The sequence below is a fragment of the Lolium rigidum genome, chromosome 2 (assembly GCF_022539505.1).
Source record: "Lolium rigidum isolate FL_2022 chromosome 2, APGP_CSIRO_Lrig_0.1, whole genome shotgun sequence".
Lineage (NCBI taxonomy): Eukaryota > Viridiplantae > Streptophyta > Magnoliopsida > Poales > Poaceae > Lolium > Lolium rigidum.
The window spans coordinates 76,798,855-76,814,284 of record NC_061509.1 but is presented as its reverse complement, the minus strand read 5'-3'; the positions used below and the strand labels follow the sequence as shown (position 1 = coordinate 76,814,284).

At 45.5% G+C, this 15,430-nt stretch overlaps 1 protein-coding gene across 2 annotated transcripts; it reads left to right on the top strand.

Annotated features, from left to right (window-relative positions):
• The first annotated feature begins 5,143 nt into the window (after positions 1-5,143).
• Positions 5,144-13,759, top strand: LOC124691974 (rab GTPase-activating protein 22-like). 2 transcript variants are annotated; one of them, XM_047225277.1, is made up of 12 exons: positions 5,145-5,613; positions 6,221-6,319; positions 8,385-8,488; positions 10,058-10,212; positions 10,390-10,872; positions 10,966-11,088; positions 11,168-11,256; positions 11,344-11,544; positions 11,903-12,310; positions 12,734-12,817; positions 12,926-13,302; positions 13,384-13,759. In XM_047225277.1, exons 1-11 carry the CDS (start codon positions 5,467-5,469, stop codon positions 12,947-12,949), a joined length of 1,917 nt encoding a protein of 638 aa, XP_047081233.1. In that variant the 5' UTR covers positions 5,145-5,466; the 3' UTR covers positions 12,950-13,302; positions 13,384-13,759. The 2 variants fall into 2 exon arrangements, with proteins under 2 accessions (XP_047081232.1, XP_047081233.1); XM_047225276.1 differs by having other exon boundaries at positions 5,144-5,613; positions 10,058-10,872.
• The last annotated feature ends 1,671 nt before the right edge of the window (positions 13,760-15,430 follow it).

Below are 15,430 nucleotides of genomic sequence, written 5' to 3'. Positions count from 1 at the left end.
GCTCGGCGACGGTCGCGTCGGCGTTACTTACCGGTGGGTTTCCGTCGGAATCGACGGTTTCCCCGATGAAGATGTGTATGCCGCCAAGCTGGGACGATGGAGAGCTTGACGGGGTCGGTTTTAGCCGGAATCCAACACTCATCCGGAGGGACGATCGGCAGATTTCCGGCGTAAAGGACACGCCCCACAGCGATGGTGTCGTCGTAGCTTCCCATGGCGGAACCCTCCCGGTTCCGGCCTCCAAACGCCGCAGGCCCCACGGTGGGCGCCAACTGTCGTTGCCTAATCGACGGTACCTCGGAGGAGGGATCCTCACGAGGGGGAGAAGAAGTAGGGGCCATAGGGCGGAGTGCACACGGGACGGTGGTACGCGAGTTACCCAGCTTCGGAACACCCGCACGACGACGGTGCCTACTCGCCGCTTGTCTGGAATTATCTGGGCGCTTTCGCGTTGTTACAATGAGTTGTGGTTGTGCCTCTAGGGCTCCCAGGATCCGGCTTATAAAGGCGCACGGATCTAGGGTTTACATGGAGAGTCCTAGCCGGATTACAGATAGCCTAACTATGGTACAATGTCTTGCCGTGTACGTCACGGATCCGCCTTCCATATACGTCGTACCGGATCCGGGTTCCTCATGGGCCTCCACGGATCCGGGTTCCTCCTAATGTCGGTACGGATCTGGCTTACTGATCCTGGGCCGGACTTCTTCCTTCATGATCAACAGCAACTGGGCCGCCCGATGGGCCACATGCCTCATCACCGTCTGTGGGCCACCCGGGCTCGCCGGATCTAGGCACTGTCGATGGTACACCCATGAAGTATACCCACAACACCTGTACATGAGCACAAGAGGCATGGCTGTAGGATCCTCACAGAATTCTCTCATATCTTGTTTGGTGGCTAATGAAACTAAGGAATTCACTCTCTCACTTTTCGTTATATCACTCACAGCATTACAATTCTCTCGCCTATCTATAGATGCATCCTCCAAGTTTACTTCAATCTTCTGACGAGACTCATTGACAATTTGCTGTGGTGACATAGGCTGTAAGTTAATTTTCTTGCCCTTGAACTCCAAGTGATATGTATTGGCGCGGCCATTGTGTTGCACAGAACGGTCATAGAGCCATGGTCGGCCCAACAGTAGGTGACAAACCGTCATAGGAACCACATCAAAATCAATGGAATCCTTATACGGTCCAATCTCAAAATCAACATGTACCATGTGGCTCACCTTCATCTCACCATTATTGCTCAACCGCTGAATATAATATGGATGCGGGTGCGGTAGATACTTCAGTTTCAGCTTGGCACATAACTCTTTGCTTGCTAAATTGCGACAACTCCCGCCATCAATAATGACCTTGCAAGCCTTGTCAGGACCAACTAGTGCCTTTGTTTGGAACAAATTACAGCGCTGTGTAGATGCACTCGGCTGCACATTAAGAACACGCTGCGAGACAACAATAGTTTGAGCTTCAGAAGGAAAAGCATAAAAACCATCACTGTCATAATCATCCTCATCTGGAGCATTGGGATCAACATCATCTCCAGTTTCATACTCATTGTCCTCATTAATGATCATAACTTTTCGGTTAGGACAATCTCGCTTGAAGTGACCCTTGCCACCACATGTATGACAAAGCATATCACGGTTGCGTGTTGTCGACATGTTAGAACTAGTTCCACTTGCTGCAGGGACGGGCTTCTTTGTGTTAGACACATTGGAGACCGGCTTGCTAGACGAAATAGGAACATCCGCAGGGCGCGATGATGGCGCCATGGAGGGCGGCGCGCGGGGTGTGTAGCGCCCAGCGCCTGTAGCACGGCCCTTCATTTGCAGTTCTTCAGCCAACTGTGACTCAGCTTCTCTTGCATGATGTAGCAACTCATTCATAGTAGCATAAGTGTGATGACGCACAATGCCCTTGATGTTAAATCTGAGACCATTCAGAAATCGCTGTAGTGTCATCTCAAGAGACTCACGGACACGGGCACACTCGCATAAGCATCTCCATCTCCATGTAATAAGCATCAACTATCAACACACCTTGTTTCAATTGGGTCAACTTGTCAAAGACGGAACGCAAGTAATTGGTAGGCACAAAACGAGCTCTCATTGCCGCCTTCATAACACGCAACGTGATAATGGGCAGCTCACCATCTTCTTCTCGGGCACAAACAAGTCCATCCCACCAACGCAATGCATAGCCATCAAATTCAGAGGAAGCAAGCTTGATCTTCCTATCTTCAGTATAGTCAGGATGTAAACGCCATAATCTCTCAATCTTTAGCTCCCATGTAAGATATTCTTCAACATCAGTACCTCCTTCAAATCTGGGAATTGAGAACTTGGGCTTACCCAAACCATCTTCTTGTTGTTGAGGAACACGTTGGGCTCCGACGGGGGCAAAACCACGACCACGGAAATCACCAACACCACGGCCAATACCACGACCCATACCACGCCCTTGAGCATTAGCAGACTTCAGCATTGTCGCCTTGCACACTGCCATCGTCATCATGTGGTGGTTGTTGTGGTTGCACCATAGTACGTATCTCACCAACGGCGTTAGTCAACGTCTGTATAGATGCTTGAAGAGTCGTCATGGATGTTTGAACGGTGTTAACCGTTGTAGTAGCCTCATCGACCTTCAAGTGTACACTCTGAATATCCTTGTCCAACACATCACTAGCAACTCGTAGTGCTCGGATCACGAAGTGCCTCATCGACCTTCAAGTGTGATCACGAAGTGCCTCAAATTCCAGCCAAGTAACCGTCGGTCGCTGGATCCTTTTCTCGCATCACATCAACATTCTCGGTAGAAGACATGATTAGTAGGTTAGTGCACTAAACAAAAATCTTTGGTGGTACTCTCACAACTCACTCAAAAGCTGATAAGAAAGGTAAATCTTACCACTCCAAAGTGAATTAGTATTGCCTACCAACTTGGATTGACGGACTAGTGCACGGATGTAGCGAAGCGAATATCAAGGGTATAAGAACAAATCACACGACAAAGCAGGATATATGTGGGGCTGTAGGTGGGCTACCTATTTGCACCAATAATAAGCTCTAGCGCTGATCGTAGACAACCAATGATACTCACACAAGGCGATATAATGGGTCAATGCAACTATATGTAGGAAAGGTTGCAATGCACAAAAGAGACGCTAGCAAAGCTCAACGCGACAGGCACAAGATTGCTCAACTACGGGTGCAGTAAAGTAAACTTAGGCCTTCACTTGATTCAACTAGCACTTCACTTTTCTTTTTGTATTTTCTTTTTGTATAACACGCAGCTATGTAGCTCTTTTTGCTTCTTTTCTATTTTCCTTTTTTTTTGATTTTGTGACACAACTCCTTGATAACACGGCCAACAGAAATTGCAAAGCACAAAAAACCTAACGAGCAGCCTGTCGAGCGGTAAAACTAGTCTCTTCTGGGGAAGTTCCTAGTCACTTATATTGAAAGGCTGTGTCTATGGTTGGGAACAAGCACACTGTAAGCTATATGGACTCAAAGTAACAAAAACTGACACCACTTGATATGACAACACAAGATGATAGTATAAACTCAAACCCTAAAAATACTAGATGGAAGAAAAAGATACGCAAAAACAACTACGAAAAACAACTAAAACTTGGAATTAGTGCAATCTAAGGCTATGGAAAACTCTAACCCTAACTTTTTATGGCTTTTTCTGGATAGGAAAACACTCACAACTCAACTATGGGGTCGATTGTGGATGGCTTACCGAGGAAAACTGGAAATCTGATACCAAGATGATAAGGGGTTGCCCGATCTTCTCAGTAAGCGACGGGTGTTGATGAACACGTGATGGTAGCAGCGGATGAAATCGATGATGATGAGGAGGATAACTTGTATGACGCGACGAAGTCTCTCGATTGATTCCTGATGCCAACGCAACAGCTCTCAACCCTGCAAGATATTCGCAACTCCACACACTTGCGCACGTAGCCGCCGACCACGAAGCGGTAGATTGTAATCTTCTAATTCCCAATGGAACAACGAGATCACACAAACTTTCGGTAGCATAAAACTCCGGATCGCAACGAATTGGAGAGTTGGGGAACAATAGTTTTGCTTAGCAAACAACTATGAACTAGGGTTTATCTTAAACGTGGTCTCAAGCAACTTTGGGGGCGTCCTATGGACTTACATAGGCGTCCGGGACGACCTCGGGTCGAAAAGTACGGAAATAACCGACCCGGAATAGATCCGGTCGAGATAGACTCGGAGTCGGCCGGTCCGGCGGCCGGTCGACCGGGTGCAGGACCGGCCGGTCCGGTTCAAACCGGACTCGGCACCGGGTGGTGACCGGGCGAAGCTCCCGGGCATACTGGATAGTGCCCGGATGGCACAAGCGTCGCGTTCGGTTGAAACCGGGCTGACCTGGCGCAGAATCCGGTCGGACCGGGTCTGTGACCGGATGACCTGGCGCAGAATCCGGTCGGACCGGGCCTGGGACCGGCCCGAACTTCGGCTTCCCTCTCGCGCATGCCTCCCGCTCCTCCCTCGCGCGTCCATGGGATGTCTTCATGTCCAGTTCCATGTCCAGCTTTACGTCCATCTTCTGGTCCAGCTGCTCCTCTCCTCCTCGTGCGATGCTTGCTCCCTCCTCGTACCTGATCATACATAAGTAATAGCACTTAGGCGGTATAAAGTTCTCATCAATCACAATATCGTTTAGGAACAAGTTCACTTGTTGTTTAAGTAGCTTCGCACGAGCTCGTGTCATTGGTCCAATCCTAACTTCATTGGATTTGAGCTTCACAGCAGGTTCATCTTCATTTATCAATGACAGAGGTAGTAGTGAGGTACGGATGTCCTCATCATTGTTGCTAATTATAAAGATAGCAAACTAAACATGTAGCCTATCTATAAAGCTCGTTAGTAATTTCATCTAAGGATTCGTATTTTCCCCCTGCCACATATCATATTATAATTGAAAAAGAATTTGATTTACGATGAATTGAAAATTAGTTTAGTGAAATGAATTACTAATGGAAAGGCAATTGAATTTCCACACTTTGTAGATGCAATTCCCATATTTGAACAGTACTAATTTGTTAGGTCGTTGGAAATACCCTCTACCTGCACGGAGAGGTTCGTTGCTTCCTCCACTCTTCCTCTTCTCTCTCTCCCACGTCTCCCACCCAAGCAACCGCGCCGGTCGACGGAGACTATTCCTTCGTTCCCAGGCACGGCGGCGGCGGCGGCGGCGGCTAATCTCGGCTTCATTCTCTTCGAAGACTAAGATCAGGACAGAGGCGAGCTCGCTAGGGAGCAGTTAGCGCGCGGCGACCAGGCCGTGGACTCGGACTAGCAGCGATTTGGATCCCCCGATTCATTCGATTTGCCTGCGCCGGAGATCCAACTTCCCCTGCCTCCGTGCCGCGCCGGAGAGGGGAAGGAGATCCGTCCGAATCGGACTCCATCCATGTCCCAGCCCCGCAGGCCCAGCAGTACTGCCGGCGGGGATTCCATCAGGTCATGGATCATGTGCGGCGGCCACCTCCAGCGCGGCGTCGGCTCCCTCGTCCGCGAACACCCCTGCGGCGGGGGGCCCGACCCCTACTACCTCAAGGTTTCCTATCCTTTCAATACACATACATATCCCTTCTTCGATTCTGCTCACTACTGTATGTATATGTGTCTATAGTAGTATATGCCAATGCCATCACACCAGTAATGCTCACCATTAGTGGCACTGATTGCTGCAACACTTGAGCTTCTTAACTAATCTTCTAAATCTAGCTAGCCACTCTTCTCAGCAGTCAGCGTATAGTCATCTCTACATTTGGCAATATAGAACATAGACTGTATTTTGCTTCTTCATACACATGTGCACAGCTCGATGCATACTCACCTCCCTTGCTTTGGATAATCCCTTTCTCTTTTCCTGCAATTCCACAGCTTGATCACAACTCCCATCTTCAATTGTACTAGTACTGTATGCCAATGCCATCAGGGAGGATAATAATCCTCTTTATTATCAATGCTTGCTGCAGCACTTGAGCTTCTCGGCTCCTCATCTAAATGTCGCTATCTAATCTTCTTCTCAATCTGTGTTTCTATATTTAGCCTGCAGCATAAACTCTTATGTTTTTCATTATACACACGCGCGCACACTACCATTCATGGTCACTTCTTTTGCCTGCCAGTACTCACATTTCCTTTCTGCATTTGTACAGGGGGGCAAGATGCTCAGGCCAGAGAAATGGAACGCTTGCTTCGATACTGAAGGAAGGGTCACAGGGTTCCATAAGACCCTAAAGTTCATCGTCTTGGGAGTGAGTTCACTAACTAATACTGTACCTATGCGCACCTGAGGCAGATCATACCAGGATGATTTATTATGCACCCCGAAAACCCAGGGAAATTTGATGTTAATTTAACACGCTGATCAGGCCTTAGAAAGTTAGGGCATGTTTGGTAGACCGGGGCTCCTCAGAAATTCTCCTCCCAAACGAGATTTTGAGGAGATACCATGTTTGTTAGGCCGGCTCTTGCCATCTGCGCACTGCTGAGGGGATACAGAAAACGCCTTAAAGCCGGGATGAGCTCATCCGGCAAACCACTGTAGCAGCGGCCCGCGCACCCCCAGACCCCAACCCGACATCTTCATTTTTCCCTTGGCTCCCGCATCGCTCTCGTGCCCCTCCTCTGCACCCCTCCACTGGCCGCCGCCGCCCGCCCCATGGCCGCCATCCCTCCTCTGGCCGTCGGCCGGCTGCGCCCCCCGCCCATGGCTGCCTCTACCTTGCAGCGCGGCCTCTCCTTGGACGCCCCTTGACATGCACGGGCCGCCGCCTCTCCCTGGACGCCCCTCGCCCCGCGCGGACCGCCGCCTCTCCCTAGAGACGCCCCTTGACATGCACGGGCCGCCGCCTCTCCCTGGACGCCCCTCGCCCCGCGCGGACCGCCGCCTCTCCCTAGACGCTCGCCGGCGACCGGACGGCTGGGAACAGGACCTCCTCGACGCGGCCGACCGCCCACTGCCGAGCAGTAGCTCCAATGGCCGCCGTTCCTCCCCAGTTCGCCACCGGCAGAAGCTCCACTGGAATGGAATGGACCCAGTTCGCCGCCTCAAGCCGCCAAGACGGCTCCAGGCCCCTCCTCCTCGCGCCGCCACGCCGGATCCAGGCCCCTCTTCCTCGCCAGGCGCGAGCCACAGCTCCGGCCAGCCTCCCCAAGAAAGGACCCGATTGCTTTTTTTATTCTGCTTAAGGACCTTTGTGTAAAAATTCGGACTCAGCACGTCTCAACGTATACAGCCTATACCAAACAACTTCTCTACTCACCATTTCTCAACCAGGCCGGGCTACCAAACACCTACAAAATCTTAGTTGGGCTTGTATGAGGTCAACATGTATGAGTGTTCCGAGGCGCCTGTGGTGACTTCGTCAATTTCAAGATCCAATCCGCCGGCCCAGTCTTCCGGAGGTGCTCATAGGGGTAGGGTGTGCGTGTGTGCGTTCATAGGGGTGAGTGTATACGCGTGTATGTGAGCGTCTGCGTTTGTACTGTGTTTCTCAAAAAAAAAACATGTATGAGTGGAGATAGTTAATCTGAGGTGGCCCGGGCTACCAAACACACCCTTAATTTCACAAATGGATCTCACCTTAGACAGTTATCTTGTCACACTATATTCATGCTGTATCCTGTACCAGGAAATTACCGCACCCTACTTCTCTTGACGCGTTGATCTCACCTTAGATACTTAATGGATATCACATTAAATACTTTCTTAATTGACAAATGCTTCATAGATCTAATTTTCATCTTCTTGTACCTTGTACACCTGTGTGCCTTTATCATGCATATGTTTTTAGCCTTTCACACAACGTCTTGAAAATTCTATGCCCCAGCACAGTTATATATGGATTGGTATTCTGTACCAGAACCCAGGAATTGTCACTTGGCTTACATATTTCATTTGGCACATTGATCTTGCCCTAGACATTACTTTTTACACGTTGATCTGATCTTACACAGTTAAATTTGACACATGGTCTCACTTTAGAGGATCCGCTGACCGAGACAACAATTTTTCTGATGCTTCACATTTGATGCACCATTCATCTGCTAATAGGAAGTTTGGATTAACTGTGCTGATTGTAATAATTTTTGCATTTCTTAATTAACTATACGGATCTTTTTTGGTCTGGGTGATTCTTGAATTTGCACAATAAGCCAGATGCATCAGATTACTTTGTCAATGTCATTTTGATGTACACCATTTCAACATGAACTGAAGCATGTTCCATCCTACAGCTGTGTGTAAACAAAGAAAGCACACCGACACCTGTCTTCTGCTTTTAGCAGCAACTATTGACCTCCATTATCGATGTGCAGGGTATGGATCCCTCTATCCGAGCAGAAGTTTGGGAATTCCTTCTTGGATGCTATTCCTTAAGTAGCACAACAGAGTATAGGAGGAAACTAAGAGCTGCTCGAAGGTTTGATCTCGTTCTCTGTTAAGTCCCATGGCTTTAGAAGTTTGACCGGCAAATTAGTTTTCTATTTGCTTATCTTCAATAATAGCTGTATTAGGCATTGATTTGGCTATTTATGCATTATACCGAAACTGGAAGCGCTGTAGCTAAATCTCCCCATCCTTTCCAGTTTCCTCGTTGTCTTCTATATATAAAGCATAAAACCACTGCCAAAGGCTACAGTTGTCCATTGGTTTGTACTTGTGTGTAGAACATGGGAGATAACGGCTGCTACATTTGATGTAATTGGCTCCATGATTGTCACTGTGAACTAGGCAATCATGGAACCTGACAGACGCATGGCCGGTAAGGCGCACACCAAACTGTTCCCTCAGGTGAACTTGAAAGGCTGATTTGAACAACAAATTAGCGAGGTCAATCTCGATACCAATTAGAGATAGAGTAGCTCTACTTCTACACTTCTGTAGTAGAGAAAAACAGGTAAGCAGGTTCCGGAGATCCTAGCAGTAGAGCTCAGGCAGAGAAGGCTGGGGAGATGCTGGCAATAGAGCATATGCAGAGCTGGTTGGGGAGACCATAGCAGTGGCAACACAGGTAGATGAGGTGAGGGAGAACAAAAGAAGAACATGGAAGACAGTGGAGAACAGAAGAACAGAGAGAGAAGAGACAACTGACTAGGGTGGAAAGAAGGAATGGAACAAAGGCAGGAGACAGCCACCCAGGAAGGTAGTGGACAGAAGCCTGTTGGAGGAAGCATGCCTGTGGCAGCGTTCTTAACGGGTGCAATGGGGGCAGCAGTGCTGTCTAGGACTCCATCCTGAATGCTTTTGCGCCTACTCGCTCCGTGACAAGCATGATTGGCTCGATAACTGAATATATTTGTGCAGTCGACCTCACATGCAGTTTTGTGCTTCAACCGTGTACTCTACACTTTAAGGCTTAGGCCCCTTCATCCCCTTGATGGCTCAGAAGATATTATGTGTTACATACACAGAGAAAATGAAATACGGGGAATCTAACTTACACGATTGATAGGTAGCTTGGGTGAACAATCTACATAAGTTTCTTGCTTCACCCCCGCCAGTATATAATAAGTTACCATAATGCATACCATCCATGCCAAATATTAAATGTGTGCATCTTCATGTACATGGCAGATGATATCAACTAGACTCAAGTTCAGAATCTACCATGAAGGGCTATCATATCCATTTCCGCAAACTCTTATCGTTAGCCAACTAATTTTTATTCCCTGAACCATTACCGGCCAATGATTATCTATTCCTTAGTGGTGCTACAAGGATTCTAGTTTCAGTCTAGGAGGTACTTTGCATGATTTTGTACCATAATATTATACTCTAGCTGATTATATAGTTATTTTTTTTCCCTAACACCTAGAGGCTGGAGTGTTTTACATTTATTGCTTTTACATTGTTATTTGTTCATAGAAGGCTGATTAATTCAAACTTCTGTGTTTAACCGGAATGGTTTACCATTTCTGGTTTTACACATGCGAGCAGTGGGCATTTTTGGAAGCGCCTAACCTCATGCTTTTTTTCTATTTCTATGAAGGGAGAAATATCAGTGTTTAGTTAAGCAGTGCAAGAGTATGCACCCAAGCATTGGTACAGGTGAGCTCGCATATGCTGTTGGCTCGAAGCTGATGGATGTCAGGACTACGTCGAAAGAAACCGACTGTAGAGAAGAAGTTAGCACAAGTCAACGAGGTACAAAACACACACCTGGCAGCACAGTAGAAAATTCTAACTTAAATTATGACTCTGGTGGCACACCACTGTCACAAGAAAGAAACAGCTGTAGCAAATCGGTTGAACTAGTTGGTTTCAAAGTACATAATGATAGCTCTGCATATAATTCTTCCAAATTAATGGTATCATCCACAGCGGTGAATAGTTGCTTGTCAGACTCTGGGGATTGCAGCGACATGGGCGAACCAAGATATGACAGTGAGACCTTCATGGAGTATCCCTCCCTGCCTGCTGCAAACTTGTTCTCAAAGGCTAGCGGGGATGTCAATGGAATCGACGAAAGCCTTTGCAGTTTCCCGGTTCCTGAAGATAGGTTAAGGCAACGTGACGAACGCATGCACAGCTTCCAAATCAATAATAACATAGATCTCATTATAGAGTCCAATCCCAGTGATCTGTTCCGGGCTAGCAACAGTGACTCAGCCATCTTTCACTCAGACGCGTTCAAACAGGATAGATGGTTGGACGATACTACTGGCTACAACAGTGAAATAGTAGTAGATTCTTTGAAGATATCTGATGCACCAGAAGCAGATTTTGTCCATGTAACCAACTCCGATAGTCCGGTTACCAACAAAGACAAAGTCGCCGAATGGCTGTGGACACTTCACAGAATTGGTATGCTTATCTTTCTCTCCTCACACCACACAATTAATATGGCCTATTATGATTGTCGTATTGTGTTCTAACGATCAAAAATGTCTCGTGCAGTGGTCGATGTTGTCAGAACAGATAGCCATCTTGATTTCTATACAGAATCGAGAAATATGGCTAGGATGTCGGATATACTTGCGGTTTATGCATGGGTTGATCCTTCCACTGGATACTGCCAAGGTTTGCATACTTCAATGGAGCATTACATCATTTTACTTCGATTAATTAAACTTAACTAAATGGTATAAGTTGATTGTAGGTATGAGCGATCTGCTTTCCCCTTTTGTTGTCCTATACGAGGATGATGCAGATGCCTTTTGGTGTTTTGAGATGCTACTGAGAAGGATGGTAATTATTAGCAACTATCTCAAATGATAATGCCATCTGTTAGGTTGCATGATTTAATGCATGTAATAATCTTTTGTTGCACCTCAGCGTGAAAATTTCCAGATCGAGGGACCGACAAGAGTTATGAAGCAATTGGAATCATTGTGGAAGATAGTGGAATTGTCAGATACAGAGTTATTTGAGCATTTATCAGCAATTGGTGCTGAAAGCCTTCATTTTGCTTTCCGGATGCTGCTAGTGCTTTTTCGTCGAGAGCTATCTTTTGAGGAGTCGCTCAGCATGTGGGAGGTCTGTCAGGCATTTCCATATGTGATTTTGGACGGTTTCTAGTTTCTATATAGAATTTTTTTTCTTTGGATGCTAAAATTGTTAGGTGAGAATTCTTTGAAATAGTTAATGTTTGTGACAAGGTTGTTTTACCTGCATTGCATAATCTACAAATTAAATGTGGTATTTGGCCTTACAGTAATCACAGTTAATGTTTGTGACAAGGTTGTTTTACCTGCATTGCATAATCTACAAATTAAATGTGGTATTTGGCCATACAGTAATCACAGCGAAGTACCCACATAATTCAATAAATATGTTTAAATGCTCTTCATAGTATAGTCGTGTTCTGTTAACTAACTGTGATTTGTGTCTTCAGATGATGTGGGCTGCTGATTTTAACGAAGACGCAATCAGGAATTTGGAAGAGAACTGCCTAGAACCGTTGCTAGTAGATGCAAAGAAGGATTTTTCATGCGAGGTCAAAGAAGAGCACCGGGTGAACAAGTTCACTAGAAGAAAATCCAAAAGCAGGAGATTCTATCGTAGAAACGGTGAAATGCGTGGGTCTTGCAACCATGGAGTGAAGTCTAGCACACAAAATCCTCTGTGTGGCTTGTCAGGTGCTACCATCTGGGCAAGGCATCAGCAGACGCATCATTTGAGCACAAATGTTTTGACAAAGAATGGAGACAATGAACTGCCTATATTCTGTGTTGCAGCAATTCTGATAATCAATCGACACAAGATTATCAGAGGTACACACTCCATAGATGATACTATCAAGGCAAGTCCAGTCACTACTCTCTTTTCAATCTCCTGTCACTATTTTTTTTTTCATTCGTGAGTCACTGCTTGTTCTCATGTTATTTAAAGCCTTTGGTCCATGATCTACTAATACTTATTCGCAGTAGACCTTGTGAAGTGTTAAATATCGTTCTGATTCATTTTGATGAGTTAAGTTTTTGTAAGGTAGACGAGTTATGGTTAGGACTGCATATTTCTGTTTTGATAGGTATTAACATTTGCAAGTTATGACAGCCACTAGTCATTCTCTATATAGTAGGTCTCGGTGTAAAAGTTGCTCTCCTGCTGAAATTGGATGGATTTTGGTGTGCCAGTTTCATCAAGTTTAGATCTACTGCAACTGTATTTGTATATACATACTCTTTTTGTCTTTCCGGAATTGATCTTGTCAATTTTTGTTCAGATGTTCAATGACAATATACTGAAGATTAATGTGAAAAGATGCGTGCGCATGGCTGTCAAGCTGAGGAAGAAGTACTTGCACAAGGTAAACTCCGATATGAGCACATCTAAGATTTAAATTCCTCGTGGACATGAGCATCATCCACACATGACATAGTTTTTTTTATTACTGTGCTTGTCTCTTGGATTACAGTCGCTTAAAGGAGGTCTGGAGTAGTGATGAGGAAGGAACTTGAAGAATTCAAGTTTCCCGTTAGAAGAAAAAAACATGATTAAATACTGAAGATCAATGTAAAGAGATGCCTGTGCATGGCTGTCAAGCTGAGGAAGAAGAGCATCATCCACTCACTACATTAGTCGGGCTTTTGAGTACAACTTTGCTTGTCTCCTTGATTAGTCACTGAAAAGAGGTCCGGAGAGGTCTGGAGTCATGGGAAAGGAACTTGAAGAATTCATGTTCCCCCTTATAGAGAAAAAAAACTTAATTATATCCAACCATAAATCCAATGTCAAAGGAGGGCGAAGTTGAAGCAGCGTGTCTTGAGCATGTCCAGGACTATCTGTTTCAAGGTAGATATAAAGCAAATCTATCTCTGCTTCTCGTGTTGGCCTCAGATAATAGTTGACAGATTTTTGCATACCTTGTTTCAGCCTTTCAGGGAATGTGTACATAAGAGCATGGGTATACTTGGTAACAGTTGTAGATGAAGCAGCGGCGTTCGAAGCGGGAAGTGTAAAGAAAGGGATCCCGCAATGTCTGCTGTGATTGTTTCTGTTGTACAATAGTGACGACGCTGATGATGCTATTTATAAATTCTTGACCGCTGGTGTCTTGTCGAAAGGAAACAGAAAAAAGGAATGTAAAATGGGTATAAGTCTATTTAACGGATCTATTAGTTCATTCATTCAATAGAGAATAATAGGAAGAGCCTGGTTGTCGCGGACAGTGTTGTGTTTCTCTGTTGACATACTTGCATTTCTCCCAGGATGGTGATTTTCTAGGAAATATAAAAGGTGATTATCTTAACCAAGATGTGGATTATTTTTTCCGCAAACAACCCTGTTTCACTAGCCACACCAAAATAGAACTGTCCTAAAATATCAACAGTTGCATCATGATGTAGGGATGATAAATTATACTACCACATCAACATCCCTTTCTTCATTGCTTGTCCAACGGTTTAATCAATCGAACCCTGCCACCTCCGATGATAAATTATACTACCACATCAACATCCCTTTTTTCATTGCTTGTCCAACGGTTTAATCAATCGAACCTTGCCACCTCCCCTAGCATCGGACTGCCGTCGCTCATCGAAGAGTGCACAACTTGCCCGCTGAAGAGGTGCTTGTCCAGGTGGACTCCGCTCAGGAAGTGTCAACACCCGGATTTTTAAGTCCAGATGCCTATTATGCCATACATCGCAATCCCAGGAAGATTGTTTTTACGAGACATAACAGTTGAATATCATAGAGTCATCATTCATTACAACACCATAATAGTCATTACATAAAAAGGATCACATGATCCAGTCTCATTACAACACTTGATCTAATGATCATTACATAACACGTAGCGGAAGCGAAGTAGTAGTGTACTATCTATTTCACAGGCAACGTTTGACGTTAGAAGAGTCTCCTAGTTGTCGTAGACGTCCTGTTGGCCGTCATCGTCATACTGCTGTTCAGCTTCATAGTCTAGCCATTTGAATAGCCAGGGACACAGCCGTGAGTACTTTCAAGTACTCACAAACTAATACTAGTGTAAGTACTAACAGTTCTAGCGAGAGTGTTCTAAGCTCTAGGTTCATTTGCATAAAGCCAACTTTAGTTCATAGACATTTTGTAAAGACTCCTCATATGCTAACTAACTCAAGTGGGAACATTAGTGTCATTCCCACAACTCTGTTGTGATTCAAATCCAAGTCACCTTTTCAAGTTCAAAACACAAGTCACATTTGGGAAAAATTCTGATGACGGAACAGTATGGCCTTTCCAACTGTCCATGACCGCGGACGTGGCTATTCGAATAGGTTTACGCTCTGCAGAGGTTGCACACTTGTGCCACAACATTTGATTACATCCGTCAGGGATAATCCTGAATAATCATAACTCAGTATGCGGATCATCAACCATTAACCTTTCACTTACAGACCCTAGTATAGGCACCTCTCCCCATGAGCTTGGCCTCCCAGTGATAACCAACTGCTATCCTGGGAACTGCATAGGGCTTGGGTGGTACATTCAACTCTTTTCACGTCATTTCACTTTCAACGGAGGCAGCCTCGGCATAACCTCTATGACGCTTGTTCAGAGGGAACCCATACTAAGACACATAAATTTCCAGCTAAAGCTTTACCCATAATCAGGTATTGTGGGGGTACTCAAGAATTGGAATGGTATCGCATCCGAACCCAATCATCAGTTTTCATCAAAAAAAAAACACCATTTCATTCAAGTCACATTCACCTTCAAAATCTTTCAATAGAATGACTCATCATTCCAAGGTTTTCAGAATTCAAAAGTTTCACAAGTTCCCAGCTAGAGTAGTCACTTTAATTTAGCACTAGCAACTAGGCATGAGGGGTGCTAACTAGCTTGTAGCTGTCTAGGCTAACTTTGATACTCTTGTACTACTCCAAATCTAGACTCTAGTTAACTATAAAAGTAAACTTGCAAATCAAAGTAAAGCTTTGAG

Coding starts and splice junctions, on each gene's coding strand:
- LOC124691974 (XM_047225276.1), top strand. CDS start 5,467: ATGTCCCAGCCCCGCAGGCCCAGCAGTACTGCCGGCGGGGATTCCATC. Junction 10,873..10,965: donor GTGGACACTTCACAGAATTG/GTATGCTTATCT, acceptor TGTCTCGTGCAG/TGGTCGATGTTGTCAGAACA. Junction 11,545..11,902: donor AGTCGCTCAGCATGTGGGAG/GTCTGTCAGGCA, acceptor TTGTGTCTTCAG/ATGATGTGGGCTGCTGATTT.